Here is an 18341-nt window from a genome sequence, read left to right as displayed (position 1 = left end):
GGGCATTCTCTTGGGCTTCAGAACAACACGACCGAAATTAAAGATGTCCCGCGCTTCCTGCTGTCCTTCCCTCAGCTACGCCTGGGCAAATCTGCCAAAGGGCATGGTTCTTTCTACCGCCAGCTACTAATTCATTCATTCATTCATCCATCCATCCATCCATCCATCCATCCAGAGATGCTTACTGAACACCATTCTCAGGTTCTGTACTAGACTCTGAGTTCAGTCTTTGCTCCCCAGAGGAAGAAGATAGGTGATTAACTCAGTACACAGATGTCACCAGACCCCATAAAGAGGGGACCTACACTGGCCTGATACTAGGCATGGTGTAGGGAGGTCAGGAAGGCTTTCCAGAGGAAGAGACAGTTAGTATCAGTAAATATGTACTCCCTTGAGTCCCGTGAATGCCCCCTGTGGCACCTCAGTCCCCTTCCAAGTCCCCTGGACCTTCCTACGGTACAACAAACTAAAGGTTTACACTTGGCACAAAAGGGGAGCTTCCTTTCTAACTGGTCAGTGCCCATGTCACTCCAGTGTTAAATACTTTAAATATTACATCTGAGTCAGAGGAGAGAGCACATTCTAGATACAGGCAACAGCATCTGCAAAGGTCAGCAGATGCTGCTGATGGAGGAGGCTGGCATCCCTCTCCCTATTTTCTCCCTCTAAAATGCAACTGTGAACAGAAGGAAGTCTGGCTCTGCAGCGGGGTGGATCTGTATCCGAGTCCTGGTCTCGAACTTCCCATCTGTGTGACTTCGGACAAGTGACTCTTCCTCTCTGGATCTAGTTTTCTTCAACTGCGGTAATATTCATGGAGCAGTAGGGAGGCTTGAAGGAGATGAGGTGTGTAAGGGGCATGACCCATAGCAGGTGCTCAACTAAGGCCAATTTCCTTTCTCTGAGGTTGACCTCCCCTGTTGGCCTGGGTTCTCATCAAGCCGGAGTTTCAGGAGGGAAGACAGGTGGGGGGATGCATAAAAAGTAGGCAGAAGCAAAACAGAGTTAGGGCGTGAAGAAGGGCTGGAGAAAAGGTCTCCATACAGATGCCCGCCTGTCTGGCCTCTGCCCTCCTGAGCTGATAGAATTGGAGAAGGTTTCCATCCAGCCCTTATCAGGAGCTGGTGGTATTTCAAGGAAGGAAGGGAGGGAGGGAGGGAGGGGAAATCAAAAGCCCATTTGACACAAGTTGCCAGGCTGCGTGGCTGTGAACCGTGCCGGGCGTACATAGCAGGCAAGAAATCTGTTCCCTCGCTTCAACTGCCCATGAGGGCTCAGAACTCAGATACCAAGTCGGGATGATCAAAGCTGTGTGATCTTCCCCACCTTTAGTTCCCAGGTGGCCGTATGATGGGCCCTGGGCTCTCAACAGAGCCTCTGCTGACACTTTCTCTCCTTTTCACTGTGTGACTGACATGGTAATAACAACACGTCATCCCCGTTTCTTGCTACGAGTCAGGAATTAAAAGGAAGGGGAAGGTGTGGCACCAATGACTACCAGAAGTCAGGGCAGAAGTCCTCAGGGGACAAAAATCAGGGTCTCAATGGTCCCAGTGAATAACTTCTTAGATACACACCCTTCGCAATATGATGTATTGCGTCTCCCACCAAGAGATGGGATCTCTTGCCCCAGCCCTTGAATCTGGACTGGCCTCACTCCTTGCTTTGCCCGTCAGTGGCCAAAGTGAGGACGTCGCATTCCTGGGACCAGCCCTCCCGAGGCCTGTGTACTCCCTCTTTCTCCTAGGAACCCTGCTTCTGCCATCTGAACGGGCCCACACTAGCCTGCTGGAGGGTAAGACCACGTGGAGTGGAGCACAGTGGTCCCAGCCAAGGCCATCCTAGACCAGCCTACGGACAGCCAGCACGCAAACAGGAGAGCCACCCCGCTGCCCTGGAGCTGACCCCAGATGCATGAACAAGCTGATCTAAGGTCAGGTGAGGCACCCTGCTGAACTGCCCACCCTCAGAATCATAAGCTAAATAAATGCCATCACTTGAAGGCCCTGGGTTTTGACACTGTTTGTCACATGGCGCTATCATGACAATATATTACTGATACGAAGAAGCATACAGAAGAGGTGATGATAAGGTGAACGAAGTCAGTTTTAAAATAAAATGCTCTTGGGGCGCCTGGGTGGCGCAGTCGTTAAGCGTCTGCCTTCGGCTCAGGGCGTGATCCCGGCGTTCTGGGATCGAGCCCCACATCAGGCTCCTCCGCTGGGAGGCTGCTTCTTCCTCTCCCACTCCCCCTGCTTGTGTTCCCTCTCTCGCTGGCTGTCTCTGTCAAACAGATAAATAAAATCTTTAAAAAAATAAATAAAATAAAATAAAATAAAATAAAATAAAATAAAATAAAATGCTCTGACTTTAAATATACCCTTCAACCATATACAAAATCAAAAGTTAGAACGCTGTCTAGAATGGTTAGAAAAGTGAAACACTTTCCCAGGCTCTCTCGGAGCTAGATGTGGCCATGCGCCTATTTCGGGCCATGAGATGTAAGTAGAAGCTTGGTGGATAGTTTCTGGGAAAGATTTTGCTCTGCCTGATGCAAAAGTTGGCAGAGCTGCATGGGGTCATCTTGTCCCTGCTTATTCCTGCCTGGGAAGTGGACACAATGCTAAAAGCTCTAGCAACCATTTTGCAACCATGAGGCAAAGGCCAAGAGAAAGCCAAAAGATTGGCCAAGAGATGCCAGCCCATGCCAACCAACACCCACTGCCAACTTTTTGTAACATGGCAAAAACTAAGCCCCCATTTGTTTAAGCCAGCACAGGTTGGCTCTTCTGTTACTCGCCATTTCTGAGCCACCCAAGACTCCGCAACAGGAACGTAGGAACCGCCCTTCTCCCTTACCCAGGTGTGAACACATGGGCTGCCGTGCCATCCTCCGTGGAGAGACTACCCCGCTAATGCAATTCTCACCTCACAGTAAGAGAAGCCCAGTTTGCTCATTTCTCCCTTTCTGGAACAAATGCTACTCATTGCCGCCAGCCAAAGACAATGCAAAATGTTGCTAACTCATCCCCAATCCTGGGCCCTGGATCCCACCAGGATCCTGTCTGGCTCCTCTGCTTCAACTTTCTATGCCTTTTATTCGCTCTGACCTGTTCTCCGCGCAGAAGTCCGGCGCCCCTCAGGCCGGGATGGAGAGAGTCCTCTCCTTCAGAATATCAATGGAGCCCAAACTCCCCAAAGGCCTAGGGTCTGGCTTTCAGCTGCCCCTCCTTTATCCCTTCCCTACAGAGCAGCCGTTCTCACTTCCCACGTGGGGCCAACAGGGTGAGCTCTGTTTTCCTCTCATTGCTGCAGACTGAAGATGAACTGACCCCCAAAATGCTTCACCAGGAAAGCTAAGGAGCTGAGCGACAGCTCGTGGCGGAACCAGCTGAGTGTAGCCGTCAAGACAGACACGGTGGGTGCTGTGCCCATGTCCCCCGTCACTCACTCTGAACACCTAGAATGTTCTGGCCACAGAGGCATGCTAGGTCTGAGTGCAGGGCAAGCCGGAAAAGCCAGCGAGCTCATGCCCCAGGAGGGTCTCCCAGCCCAGCCCCCTCGCTCCGTAGGTGAGCTAACCTGAGGGGTGTGCGCTCCTTGCCTCCCAAAGTTCTCGAGAGAGGAAGCAAGCGCCAGCTGCCAACGGCACTAACTTATTCGCTAATACACTTGACCGGCTGTCTTCTCTTCACTCTCTCGCCCCTCTACTCTCCATCTCTGTTTCCTGGGATCGACAAACTACTGGCCTTCAAATGTTTGTCCCAGAGTCAGTCTGAGTTCTCGGTGGCAAACACCAGAAACCGGCTGTCTGTCTTCGGCATTTTAGGAAATGCCGGAGGAAATTTAGCCGGAAATCAGCCGGAGTCCAGAGGAGGGGACTTGGAAAGTGGGCAGGAGCAATGCAGCCAGACCCACAGCCCCCACGGCAGCAGGCTGCCAGGAAGGAAGCCGGAACCCTCGCTTCGTGTCCGAAACATTCTGCTTTCCAATTCCTGGGTCGGGGAGCGTGTGACTGGCTGAGTTTGAATCACACGCCCTGATTACCAAGGGGTGGAGAGAGGACGACTCCCCCTTCCTGAAACCTTCGGTTCGTGAGCGAGCGTGGAGCCCTGTGATCCAGGAGTACTACGCACTAAGGGGTGGGGGGTTCTCCCCAGATTGGAAGCGGGGATTAGATGTTGCGTGCCAAATTATCAGGAGCCAATGTTCTCTCCAGCGAACTAACTGGTCTGTGGAACTGGGCTTGGAGAAGCACTCATAATTATTATCATCATTATAATTACAGTTATCAGCGTTAGAATCGCTAACAGCACTGAGCACTCATTCCGCGCCAGTTTCTAAGTGCTTTACATGGAATATCGCCTGGAATCCTACCTTTTGAGGTAGGTACAACTCTTATTCCCATTTCACAGATGAGCAAGCTGAGGCCCACAAAAGCACCGAGGCCCTTCTTCCTTTCTCTTCAAACCATCCCTCAGGAAATACCATCGATAAACTCCCCCCCACCACATGTCGGACATGAACTCATGAACCCTTCCAAACAACTCCGCAAGCTAGGGCACATTAGCCTGTCTTCCAGAGGAGCGAACTGAGATTCCGGGGAGACACTGTCACCTCCCCAAGGTCACACCGCCGGGGAACGGAGCTGTGTGTTGGAACTGTTCGAACTCCCGAGCCTGCGGTCCTAGCCGCCGTGCATACTGGCTCCCCCCTCTTCCAGAGCCGCCTGCACAAGGAGGAGCTGACTGGCAAAGCAAGGTTGCAACTCGAAGGTGCCACCTGAGCACCTTTTGATGTAGGACTCCCCTCTGAAACCCAGATCCACCAGACATGTCACTGCTGAGAAGTCACGCCGGGCTTGAGCCTCAATTTCTGCTGCCCGCTGCCTCATCTCTTAGTTCGGCATGATTGAGCCTCTCAGGTGAATTTCCTATTATCACCGGGTAAAACCACCCCAAACGCGCCCTCCCCTTTCATGAAGATCCGTCCAGATGTTTCAGTATGATGTAACCAGAGTTTTATTTGGGAAGAGATACATAATAATATGTAATGCCCATTTTCTTCATCTTTCTAAACACGCCCACTATTTATTTCACTCTTCCGATAAAACAACAACAACAAAACAAAACCAAAACCAAAAAAACTGTAAAGGAGAGGAAAAAGACCCAGGAAATCAAGCTGGTCCCCAAATGAGGTCACCCAACCCTCAAACCCTGGCACAGGTGGTAGAAACTACCAAAGTTTTTCCTTCTTCCTTTGCTTTTCAATCAGACCTTTGCCACCAAGATTTGACGCGTCCCCATCCCCCTTATGGACAACCCTTTAGAGTCTCTCTTTTCCCCCTAATTACAAAGCCCCCAAAACTTTCGTCTCTCTTCAGCTGCAACTGACGTGGCTGACTGTGGCTTGCCTCTCTTGCTAACCACCTGTCTGTCCCCGGAATCTTCTGTTTCCTTCCCTGACCCTCTTCCTCCCTCTGGTCCCTTGGTGTGGGTGCTTCCTCGACCCTGTGTTCCTGTCCCTTACACCACCACGCCTGCAGCGCTCAGGCACTCTCTGGCCTTAACCACACTCTTTGTGGATGACTCTCAAGGCCAGACCGGGCAGGCAGGCTTTAACCGTGTCCACATCTGTCTAAATGACATTTCTACTTTGATGTCTTGCAGGGACCTCAGCATGACTGAAATAAGTTCTCACTAGAAGCGCCCTGGGCCCCTGCAATGGCACTACCAATATACCCGTCAATAGTTGGTTGATTATCATGTTCTGGAATGTTCTTTTTTCTGGGAACGAGTCCTTAAATCCATCCCTCCCTTCCTATTTCCATTATCACCCCAAATCATCCCAGACATGGAATCACCCCAATTCTAGGACTTCCTCCACCACAGGAATCCTCCTCCCCACTCCCTCCTCTTGACTACATTTTATTGCTAAAAATTATCTATCAAATCTTCACCTCAACACAATGAGGTTAGTATTAACATGAGCCTCATTTAACAGATAAGTAAAATAAAGACTAAGAAGAGTAAATCATTTGCCCGAAGTCACACATCTTCTGAGCAGGAGAGCCAGGAATTGAACCCACATCCCCAAAGTGATGTCCTGTCTGACATGGGAGAGTTAAATTCTGATTCTGAACTAAGTGCACAAAGGAAGAATTGTGTAGACTCAAAAAACACCCTCAACAACCTTTAAATCATCCATAAAGTACAATATGTATAGTTTTGCATATTTAAGCCTGGGCAGTAATAAGCGTGTATAACCTGGACAGTAATATGTGATATAAAAGAATGTGAATGGGATGCTTCATGTGACAGATACCACTAACTGTCCCAACAGCCAGCTCCCTCTTCCCCATCTTTCTTGCAAGTAGAACTAGCCTCCCATAAAATGGCAAAAACGCCAGACACTCATGTTTCTCGTCTGCCCTGAAGCTGGAAATGGTCATGTGATTGGTATAAGCCAATCAGATGTGGAAGGAAATCTGCGGGGAACTTCCAGGCAAGATTTGTTTCTCCTAGATAAAAATGAAAAGCCTCCAGTGGGAGTTTTCTCTCCCAGTCATTACTTTCCTGCTTTTGAATGAGGTCGTGAGAGGAGGAGATATGGCAGCCATTTTGCCACCTTGGGGCAACAAATCATGAGGTCGAAATTCAACTCAATGGGGGCGGGGGGTGGGAGGACATCACTGAGCCATTGAACTAATCCCAGTCTACAGATTTGTGGATTTCTAAGTCAGGTAACAAAAACATCTACTTAATGATAAAGTCCCTTCTAGATGTCTCTTCTGTTACTTGAAGAGAAAACATTCCTAGCTGATGGACTGGGCTCTAGGACGAACATGAATCATGCTCATTCCCTGGAAAAAACTCACTAAATGCAATGAGAGGTAGAAATGACCTCACTATTTAATTATTATAGTCATCCTTTTTCTTTTTCTATGTGTGCCAATTACATAACAATGATTTTGTATAAGTCAGATTTGCATAGAATGCAGTTCTGCTACACGCTCTGCACTTTCTGCTTTGAAAACATTCAGGGCTATTTCCCATGAATCAAAACTCATCAGTCTAGTTTACAAAGACCTCTCAGTCTGATCCCTCCTGTCCACTCAGTCTTATAACGGTTCAGCGTCACGTCCCTGGCATACCAACGTGAAGCAAAGGAAAGCAGCACCAGCCACATTTTAGTACCCAGAGCAGGACTGAGGTTTAGGGTTTAGGTCTCCTTCCTGCCTCTGTTCCTACTGCCAGAGTTTCGCGTCCTGAAATTCTGTGGGTGGCCTCCAAATATGCCTGTGTACAGCGAAAACAAAACAACCCAGGAGCTTCGGCACCAACCGTGTCTCTTCGGTACCACAAAAAAAAAACACGACTCCTAAAATCAAAGCTTCTTAGGGTGGAAGGGACTCCCGAGCATGAAGTATTTGATACATTTCAGCCTGTGATGTCTCCGAAAGTTTACATGTAGACAAGTTACACACTTAGAAAATATACTCCAGCTGTCTGGTTCAGTGTGCAACCTGCATAACCATACACAGTAGACCTGAGAACACACTGCTGCTCATATCACCCCCCCGACACACACACAAACCTGTTCATGCTTGTGCCACTTTATCAGTGCAAAGTAGCTAAAAAGGTGATTCCAGAGGAGTTTTAGTCCATTGAGAGCTCAACACATAAGACACGCCGTAATTCCTGGGGCAGGACTACTGCTAATGGGCAGGCTTATCATAGCCACAGTACATATAATAGTTAAGGTGACACTTCCAACTGCCCTCCAAAATTGCACGATCAGATCTATACCAGGTGAAATGCAGGGGCACTTGGGAAGGGCTTCTGTGCCTCAATTTATTGTACTCCAAGACTTCCCTCAACATCAGCAGGTTATAAGTACCATCTATTCAGTCATTCTGTCAAAAACACCTATTGAGCACCTACTGTGTGCCTGGCACTATTCTAGGCATGGGGGCATAGCACCATGAGCAGAAGAAACAAAATCCCTGTCCACAGGAAGCTTACCTAGTGGAGGAGACTGGAAGAAAATAAAGTGAAATATCTACTTTGTCAGAAAGCGGCAAGTGCACAGAAAAAAATCTAAATAGAAGACAGAGGACAGGAAGTGTCAGAAGTGTTGGGATTGTAGATAAGGAGCCAATGGGACATTGGTGTGAAGTCTTCAAGATGAGGACATGGATTGAGAAGAGCATACCAGGTACAGGGCACTGTAAGTGCAAAGGCCCCGAGGTGGAAAAACGCGCCTGAAGTGCTCAAGAAGCAGTGAGGAGCCTCGCGCGGCTGGTGCCAAGCGAGAAAGGGTGGCTGCCGATGAGGGTGGGAAGTGACGGGGGCAGATCATGCAGGACCTTGTGGGCTGTGGTGAGGACTTTGGCTTTTACACTGAGCGAAACAGGAACCATGAGGAAGATGTGAGCAGAAGAGTGATTTGATCTCATTTATGTGTTAAAAGGATTCTTCTGGCTGCTTGTGTTGATAACGGACTGTGGGGGAGGAGGGCAGACGTGGAGAGACCTGGGCACAGCCTGCTCCAACAAGCCAGCTGAGAGATGATGATGCCTCAGCCCGGGTGGTGGCAGCGGAGGTGGAAGAAGACAGAACTTCCAGAATTTTCGAAAGGATGGACCATGAGGGAGGAGGTGTCAAGATTTTTAGCCAGAGCCCCGGGAAGGATGGAGCTGCCATCCGATGATGTAAAAAGACAGGAAGAGCGACATGAGAAGGAGGCACAGGAGTTCAGTTTTGGACATCTTGAGTGTGAGATGTCCGTGGACTCCTCCCCACACGGGGACTGCAAGAAAGCTCCGGGCAGAAAACTTAAGTCTGGGGAACATCAGTACAGAAGGTATTTACACCTTTGAGATTGGTGGACATCACCAAAGGGCTCATTATAGCCAGAGAAGTCAAAAAAATGGGGCTCTGATTTTTCTAGACCCCGCCCGCCAAACCTCAGCTTTACCATTCTACTACTACATGACCCCACCAAAGGCGAGGGCTTGTCGTTTCTGGGACAGGCCCAGGTCCTGCCCAGAGAGGGGACTGTCCAATTTCTACAACCTCTGTCACAACAGAGCATCTCCAATGTATCTCCTCCCTGCATAAAGCAAAGCACAGTGTCTCTCACTTGGCAGCCTCTGCCTCAGCCCCAGGCACCCACTTGCTTCCCGTTCCGCTGAGATTTCCTCTACCCGCCAGGCAGCCGCCTCCCTGCCCTGGTGAGAAGAGAGGAGTCATTTAGCCCTGCAAACTGTAGAGGCAGTGGCCAGATGCCTCACTGGAGGCAGGCTGGTGTTTGTCATAGCAATTCAAGGGGACAAGACCTCAATAAGCCCCTAAACCTGCTGAGAGATGGATGGCAAGGTCTTCTCCAGCCACACAAGGAAAGTGGCCAAGAAGCTCAGTACGGAGCAATGTCACCTGGCCACCTGGTCCTCACTCAGCCCCTCCCCACTCCAGTCAGGGGCGGAGGGAGAAAGGAGGAAGTCTTTATCTGGTGAGGCGTGCTGTGCGCTGTCCAGGGTGCTGAAATCTCTAACCCGCTAGGCTTCTAACTATTATGGCTCCAAGACGAGGACTTTTGGGAGATGATCCGTGGAATTAAAAGGGATAAACTAGAAAGCAAGAAGTCAGTAAAGGGTGCGCTAATGAATGGGTATCATCGTGAGCAACTGGAATTCAATTCTGTGGAAGGCCCTTTGAGAGGTAGAACACACCTCCAAGTCTTCTCACTGAGCAACGGGGAAGCCAGGCCTATTTATACACTGACTGCCTCTCTCACTGCTTAAGGGCTGCTCCGGGGGTGTTAAACGTCTGTCATGTGGGCTGAACAAACTCCTGCAATGCTGGAGAAGACCCTCCAGCACAGATGCAGAAAGATGAGAGTACGGGAGGTACAAAGAGGTTAGCTTGCATGGGAACTTCTCATCACAGGTAAACTTGGAGGTGAGCGGGACAAATATGGAGTGGGGCATTTGCAGGATCTACCACACCTCCAAAGGAATATGTTCTAATTTCCTTTCCTTCAATTCATCAACTCCCATTTATGAAGAACTCAGAATAGTCCAGGGGCTCGGTTCATGGTGTCGGCCACAATGTTGCCTTCTCCAATCCCTACCACAGCCCGAGGAGGCAGACACAATCCCTTTTTCCAGGTGAGAAAACTGAGGTTTGGAGGGATCCGTGCACATTCTCGAGTTCATCACTGGCAGAGCTCCCTTGGACTCTGAAGCCCAGGTCTTAATCATTGGTCTATGCCAGTCTCCCATTTGTGGACATCTCTTTTGCCCATTTTTTTCCCTGCTACAGTGGAGTCCAAGATAGGGAAGAAAAGTAAATTTTATTTTAAAGAAATAGTGTAGGACACAAGAATATGGATTCTCGCTCCAGATTGACCTGACTTTAAATCCTAGATCTACCACTTATGAGGTAGGTGACATTGGGCAAGGTGTTTAGCCTCTTTGAGCCTTAGTTTCTTCATCTGTAAAGTGGGGGTAATAGTGGTACTTATTTCAGAGGGCTGTAAAGATTAACTGAGGATACATCCATGTATAGTATATCATGTTGTAAGTGCCTTCTAAGTTCTAATTTGTCAATGTTGCCATCGCTATTAATAACAGGTATTATGTTTATAAGGATACTGGGCTGAATATACGTCTTTGAACTTAACTGAGGATAACTCAGGTTATCCTAGTTTTAGGGCACCATCCCAGTAGAGTGGTTGAGATCCTGATCCATCCTTTACTAGCTGGGGGACCCCTTGCAAGTAGCTCGACCTCTCTGAGCCTCAGATTCATCTCTAAAAAAGGCTTGTGGAACTGAAATGTGATAACACACATGAAATTGTTAATATAGTGCTGGCACATAGTAAATGCTTAATAAATGATGGGAATAACAAGCATGGCAGCCAACATCATTACTATCACTGTCACCATACTACAAGATGGAGAAGCTAACCCCCGCTGCTAGGAAGTGAGGCTGTTCCTGGTGGAACACTATTCAGCAAATACCATGACAACCAAATGCTTTGAACAATAAAAAGATCAATGCTCTCTCAATGATAAAACTCTCTGAATGATAAGAAGTATTTGTGCCATAGTAGGGAACTCTTCTGAAACCAAGGGTGACTGATCCACCGGAGAAGAAATTAATGCAGAGAGACATTAAAATAAAATGCAGCTGGTATTTATAGGAGCTGTTGTTGGTCTCATGAGTTAGAGCACCAACTCTGTGTTGTTTTTGTTGTTGTGTTTAGAATGCTGTTTTTATTTTCAGGCAACTCAGAACAGCAACATGGGAGGTGAAGGAAGGAGGAGAGAGTGAAGAGTGGTGACAGGTGTTTGTTCAATTGATCAAAGGGAAGACAGTGTGAGGTGTGTGACTCTGGTCAAGTCCTTATGACCCTACTGGGCCCCAGTTTCTTCAGCTGTGTAAAGGGGAACTAGGATTACTATCTGAGGCTCCCTTTCTATCTCTCTGGAAAGGGGCCACAGGCTGGGTACTTGGGGGATGGAAGGAAGGAAAAGGCAAGGCTCTGATGACAAAAACTCAGTTGGGGGGGGCATTAGTCATCTATACCACTCCCACTGCCCCCAAACTGGGGTTCTAGGCTCCTTGATGTGAGCACAGCTTCAGATTCTGGAAGTTTCCTGATTTGCCACCATCTCAGTGTAAGTTTGACTTTGGGCAAACAACTTAGCCTCTCTGTGTCTTAACTCCCTTGTGAGTGAAATAAAGGGTTTCGACCTGCCAGAGTCCATTGAGTCCTAAAATTCAGTGATGCCATGAAACCAAAGCCAACATCCTTTCCTGATGTCACCTGAGTGGCTGGGTATTTTCCTCACTTCTGATCCTCAACAAAACTTCCCAACGGCTGGGGCAGTTGGTAGGACCTTCCAAAAAGGAGCCATCATTTTTACAGAGTCATGAAATGTCAGAGTTGGCAAGGACCCAGAGTTCCTCTGTCCCATGCCTTATTTGATGTCAGAGTATCTGTCATAGACTCCTGGGCTGTTTGACTATATCAATACAACGGTCCCATCTCCATAAACAGCCTAGTGCATTTGCCAGAACACTCTGATTCTCAGAAGTATTCCCGCTTTGCAGCCATTTATTTTACTGAACACCTAGGCCAGGTACAGGGCTAAGCCTGCGAATACAAAAACAACGGTCTTCATCCCTACCCTGGTCGTGTCCACAATCTCCTTTGTTAACATGCACGATTGCATTATTCGACCTCCCAGATGTTTATACATATGTTTGAGCATTACAGTCAAAGCTCTGTCATCTCAGAAATACAGCCAAGCTTCCGAAATCTTCCTCTTACACGATTTCAATTTAACGATCAGACCTTCGAATACAATAGAAGCACACTTCAAAGGGGTTTGATAAAATTGCAAAGTTAGAATTTCTCGGAGGCCTTGAACTACACAGAACAAACCAAACTCCATGGGTACGATATTTTCTGCCAAACTTTACACAAGAAGGTGAGAACCTTATCAATCCATGAAAAATGAACTGGTGTTTTAATGCTGCGGTTTGCTTAGCAATATGAGAAGACAATGAGTTAATCAGAAAGTGCTCATTAAGGCCATGTCATCTCAGTGTCAGATTCATACACTCAGGTCCCCTCCCCCTAGAACGCGGAACGAAGAGTACACAGCATTTGCCTGGCAGCGCCACCCCACACAGAAGGCTGAGTTTGTGGGGCTTGCAGTCCCTACTCTCTGTTCCTTGCTTACAGCCCAACAGGAGACCAAACAGCCCCCTGGAATTTGAAGTAATGAAATTTGAGCTATGTGCTTGATTTGAAGGAGACAGAACTGGAGACAATAAGGAAGGGTGGCTGATTACGGGAGAAGCAACAGGGAGACAAGCAAGAGAAAAGAAGGCAGGAAAAATGTAGAGGGATAGGAAAAGGGGTAAGAAAGAAACACAGCGGTCGCTCCTTGCGGTGTTAGGAGCAGGACCCCCTGAGAATCTAATGAAAATTACAGACTAGAAAAATATACAGATACACGTCATTTTTGCATGCAATTTCAGAGGGTCCACGGATCCCATTCATTCTAAGGCTTTCATCCTTAGGACCTATCTGTCTCCAATGAAGAATTTCTCCTCTAGAGCCTCATCAGATGTTAAAAAACTAGGGGAAAAGATCACCTTGTTGTAATCAAGGAGCAGATGCAAACGGCCCAGTGGCTAACTAACTTACCACCCGGCCGCCTTTCAACTTAATGACCATCTACTGAGACTTACTACCTACTAAATGGTATACGTGCTTCTCTGGATGTTCCAAGAACCATGTTATAAAGAACCAGGGATATTTTCTTAGGGCTTCTTACTGCCAGCAAGGTCAAGCCAGCCCCTGCCAGCAAGAGCCAGCCCCCACGGAGTATAAATTGGCACAGCCACTTTGCAGAGCCATTTGGCAATGCCTCGTGAAGCCGGGGCTGTGGAGTACGCCACTCAGCAGTTCCACTCCCAGGCAGAAGCCCTGGAGAAATCCACTAGCAAGAGTGAGGGGACAGCTTGGTTCAAAAGAGCCCAAAGCTGGAAATGACCCAAAGAGATAAATACATGGTAGAATATTCCTACTGCAGAATACTATGCAGCAGGGAAAATGGCTGAGTGAGACCTCGTCCTGTCAATCACATTAATCTCACGGTGAGTGCAGAAGAAAGGCTGTCGAAGGAAACGCTGACAGAGAAACTTAAAACAGTGCCAGAACGCAGCATATATGTTTCTTACGTAGTCAAAATATAAAATAGGTACTATGTATTCCTTATACCCTTATTTACACATATATAAAAGGGCAAATACATAACAGGAAATGATAAACACAAAACTCAGGAAGTGTTTCTGCATGGGGAAGAGAAAGGAACAAAACCAGGGAAGAGAACACAGGGGACTTACACTGTATGAGAAAGGTTTCGTTTGGGGGCGCCTGGGGGGCTCAGTTGGTCGTGCATCCAGCTCTTGGTTTTGGCTGAGGTGATGATCTCAGGATCGTCAGATAGAGCCCCACATCAGGCTCCATGCTCAGCGTGGAGTCTGCTTGAGTTTCTCTCTCCCTCTGCCCCTCCACCCGCCACCAGTTCTCTATGTCTCCCCTGCCAATAAATAAATAAATCTTAAAAAAAGAAAAAGAAAAAGAAAGATTTCATTTTCATGGTAGGCTGCTTTTCCATCAATTCCCTGTCCTCACCTCTTCCACTCTCTTCCTCACTTACTCTGTTCCAGCCACTCTGGCCTTCTCACTGCTCACCAAACATACCAGATACAGTCTGGCCTCAGGACCTTTGCATGTGCTATTTATTCCCTCTGCCTGTCACTGCCCTCCTTTAGCTATCCTCAAGGCTCATTCACTCACCTCCTTCAGGTTTTCATTCAAATACTGCCTTCCCGATAAAGTCTTCCCTGGCTTCCAGCCCTCTTGCTCATAACACGTCCCATCCTTTCTCTGATTGATTATTTCTCTGTAGCCCTCATTGCCCCCTAACACACTAGATATTTATTCATTCACTTATTCATTTAGTTTTTCTTCACCACTTGACTATCTGTTGCACAAAAGGAGGGACTTTTATCTGTTTTGTTCACTGCTGTGTCCCAGAGCCTGGCACATAATAGGTGCACAAAAAAATATTCATTGAATGAATATTTGAATACACGAATATTTGTTATATTATTCTCTACTTTTTGAATGTCTAAATATTTTGTTATGCACTTTTTAAAAAAAGATTTATTCATTTATTTTTAAAGAGAGAGAGGGAGGGAGGGAGCGTGAGTGTGGTGGGGAGGGGCAGAGGGAGAGAGAATCTCAAGCAGACTCCCCACTGAGTGTGGAGCCAAATGTGGGGCTCAATCCCATGATCCCATGATCAGGACCCAAGCCAAAATCAAGAGTCAGATACTCAATGGCCTGAGGCACCCAGGCACCCCTTTGTTATGCACTTTTAACAACAACAACAACAACAAAGTCAGCTATTAGAATGTTTCACAGACAAGTTTCCTACCAAGGTAAGAAAAAGGTGCCCAAAACCACAACATGTCTTTGGAACATGCCAAGGTCCCAAGCCACAGGACTATGGGCGCAACCAACAGAGGACCCTCAAGGAGCACTCAAGCCCACTAGAGCTAGCCCAGGGTCCCCACAACAGACCACTCACATCTGAATGCCTCTACCAAAACAGCCCAATATGACAAAGCTCCTTTTGGGAAAAGCAACATTGCAATGAAACAACAAATGTGCTCAAAACCTGAATTGCAGGAGCCCAGCCAACACAGCATGGGTGCTAAGACCCATGACATCTGCCAGGAGAGGCAGGATCTGGAACAGCAACAGAGCCTAGAGGAGAAATCTGATCCTAGAAGAGAATTATGACCCCATAGAGGACAGCTGTGACTCCACAGAGGAGAGCTGTGACCCCACACAAGGGAGCTGTGACCCCACAGAGTAGACCTGTGACCCCACAGAGGAGACCTGTGACCCCACAGAGGGGAGCTATGACTCCACAGAGGACAGCTGTGACCCCAGAGGAGAACTGTGATGACTCCACAGAGGACAGCTGTGACCTCACAGAGGAGACCTGTGACCCCACAGAGGGGAGCTATGATGCCACAGAGGGGAACTGTGACCCCACAGAGGGCAGCTGTGACCCCACAGAGGGGAACTATGAGGAATGAATAGGAGTCTTGGAAGACAAGCCAGTCTTAGCTTGGAGGAGAGGAGTGGATGGGCAGAGGTGCCAGAAATCAGCACGAAATGGTAATGTCTACACTGGCATCTGTTACAGGACTTTGGGGTCCCTGACAGAGGGGACCCCTCAGCAAATCCACCTTCCTTTCCTTCCAAGCACAGTCTAATGCTCCCCAGCTTCCCCTGCAGTGATGTGTGTCATGTGAATAAATTCTAGCCAAAAGAATAGGAAAGGAAGAGGCATGTGCCAGGCCCATAAAACCTCCCTAGTATCACTTTGCATGCTCATTTCCCTTCTGTGGTTTGTTGGAGATAAGCACAGAGTTCTTGGAAGCTGTGAGTCAATGATGAGGAGCCACAATGTGGCAAGGGCCTGGGTTCCCTCAATCACTGCTTGGAGGAGAGAGCCCTGCCAACAAGGAACAACTGTTTTGGACTTCCAGTGAGTGAAAAATAAATTTCTGTTGTAAGACATTACCGAGTTTATTCTATTGTCATAACAGCTAGTGTTACTTTATAGAAAGGGTCCTTGGCGGAAAGTGCATACACACTCACCTTTCAACTACGGTGCACTATATACAGATCCGAAAACTCTTCAAAGGCAGTCACTGTACCTTATCTAGCTTGGTTTTCTCCACAGCCCTACCAAAACCCGTTGCACCCAGAAATCCTCAACAAACATTTACCGGTTGGAAATCCAGACCAACCTGAATAAAGGCATCCCCAAGTGAGGCAAAAGGACCACATATGCACAACAGTTAAAAATTCGAGTTCTGGAATCACATAATTTTAGGCTCAAATTCTAGTTCCACTAGCTGGGTGATCTTAGGCAAGTTCATATCTGTGCTTCGGATCTCTCTGTGTTCGCATGGGAATATTCATATTTCCTAATTCACCGGGTTGCTGTGAGATTAAATGAGAGAATGCACACAAAGCTCACTGGAAGCAGTCAACTCTAATAAGCCATTATTCTAACTGTAACCAAAGCATCTGCAGCAACATGCAGCCAGGGTAGGGAGATGGGGAGCGAGAAGGCAGAGGCAGGGTGAAGAAGCACAGGGGGACTCAGCCTTCCCGAGCCCAGCCCAGACACACCAACCATGATGTTTCCAAAGTCTTCAGAGTTCGAGATAATTCTAAGAAACACAGCCGCTGACACTTACCCTGTTAGCACCACCACGAAGTCCATCACGTTCCAACCATTCCTTAAGTAAGAGCCTTTATGGAAGGCAAACCCCAGGGCGATGATTTTAATGCCAGCCTCGAAACAAAAAATTCCAATGAAGTATGGTTCTGTATCATCCTGGAAGGGAGAGAAGGTAAGGTCAAGATCTTGGCTGGACAGAGGGTGGCACGACTGGGGACCCGGCCCACCCAGAGATCTCTACCCATTTTTCCTCACCTCTCCTACCCTCCAGCACTCACTGCCCCCTAATGCATCCTTTCCAGAGTTCTCTTGCCTGAATGCTTTTGCAAGAGAAGCAGAAGCATGGAGAAGACACCTTCCTTCTTTCCTTCTGGCCAACCTCACATATCACTTGGCCAAACAGAATTGTTTGTTTGGATCTCTGGCGTCCAGTATAGCAGGCATTGGTCACATGTGGCTATTTAACTGTAAATTAATTCAAATGAAATAAAATAAGAATTCAGCTCCTTAGACACACTAGCCACATTCCAGTGACTACTATATCAGACAGTGCAGATGGAGAGCATTTCCATCACTGCGGAGAATTCTACTGGAAAGCACTGATTCAGTGTATTTGTCACACGCATCCCTCAAGGCCTTTGAGGTTGGACCCTGTCCACCAACCTCCCTCACCCCCGGATCTGACACTCGTGAAGATTCGCAGCTGGTACGCACCAGCGCAGCCACTCAGGTTGCTAAAATACTGGAGAAATACTTCCGCGTTTACTGGCAAATGGCCAGTGTCCTGGTCCCCAACTCCTCCCTGAACCTCCTGACAGTTTCCGGCTTCCAGCTGATAGTCTATAGTATTTGAAATTAAGCTAAAAGCTCCACTCCATCAGAGCCCCTATGTGGATGGTTTCCAATCTTTTACGAAGTTTCTCAAGCTTCAATCCTTTCCGCCTTCGTGATTCCTTCCCTATCGGCTTGCCATGGTACTACTATTTGCTCCCTATTTTTCCAGCTGACTCTCTTTACTTAGCTTCATCTTTAAAAAACCCCCAAAAAACCCCCAAAACTTGGAATCATAAGTTTGATAGGTTAGTGATATGTTTTAGAATACATGTTATAATTCATACCTATTAACAGTTAGATGTCTTGAGAACCATCTATACTTTGTGGATTAGGAACGAGTGGATTCTTACATCCCCCTCTACCTACACTTGAGCTATTACAGCTGGCTCTGAAAAGGTGACAGAAAGGAAAAAAAGTCTCCTTTGTTGCACTGGCAGAATGCCAGGAGAGGAACCAGTGGGTCTGGGGATGGATAGGGGGATTGACAAGGATCTTAGTGCTAGTTTACAGCTCTGCTGACTTTCACCAATGAGTAACACTGAATGAGGACTATGTATGTCCCGCAGAGCTGACATCCATAACACGAGACACAGAAGATAGAAGAACAAGCCAAATGACACCATACACAAGCAACCAGGCTAACATCAGA

General features: G+C 47.7%; 1 protein-coding gene across 3 annotated transcripts in view; it reads right to left on the bottom strand.

The window, feature by feature from the left end:
• Positions 1-18341, bottom strand: part of CACNA1A (calcium voltage-gated channel subunit alpha1 A) — a 214655-nt gene that overhangs the window by 157576 nt on the left and 38738 nt on the right. For all 3 annotated transcript variants that reach the window (XM_040629220.1, XM_040629218.1, XM_040629219.1), the window contains exon 3: positions 16875-17014. In XM_040629220.1, the coding sequence (XP_040485154.1) occupies positions 16875-17014 (140 nt within the window). The remainder of the gene's footprint in view (positions 1-16874; positions 17015-18341) is intronic.

The sequence above is a fragment of the Ursus maritimus genome, unplaced genomic scaffold (assembly GCF_017311325.1).
Source record: "Ursus maritimus isolate PB19 unplaced genomic scaffold, ASM1731132v1 scaffold_14, whole genome shotgun sequence".
In the NCBI taxonomy this organism is placed as follows: Eukaryota; Metazoa; Chordata; class Mammalia; order Carnivora; family Ursidae; genus Ursus; species Ursus maritimus.
Note: the sequence above shows the minus strand (reverse complement) of the source record. Positions and strands in the feature narration are given on the sequence as shown.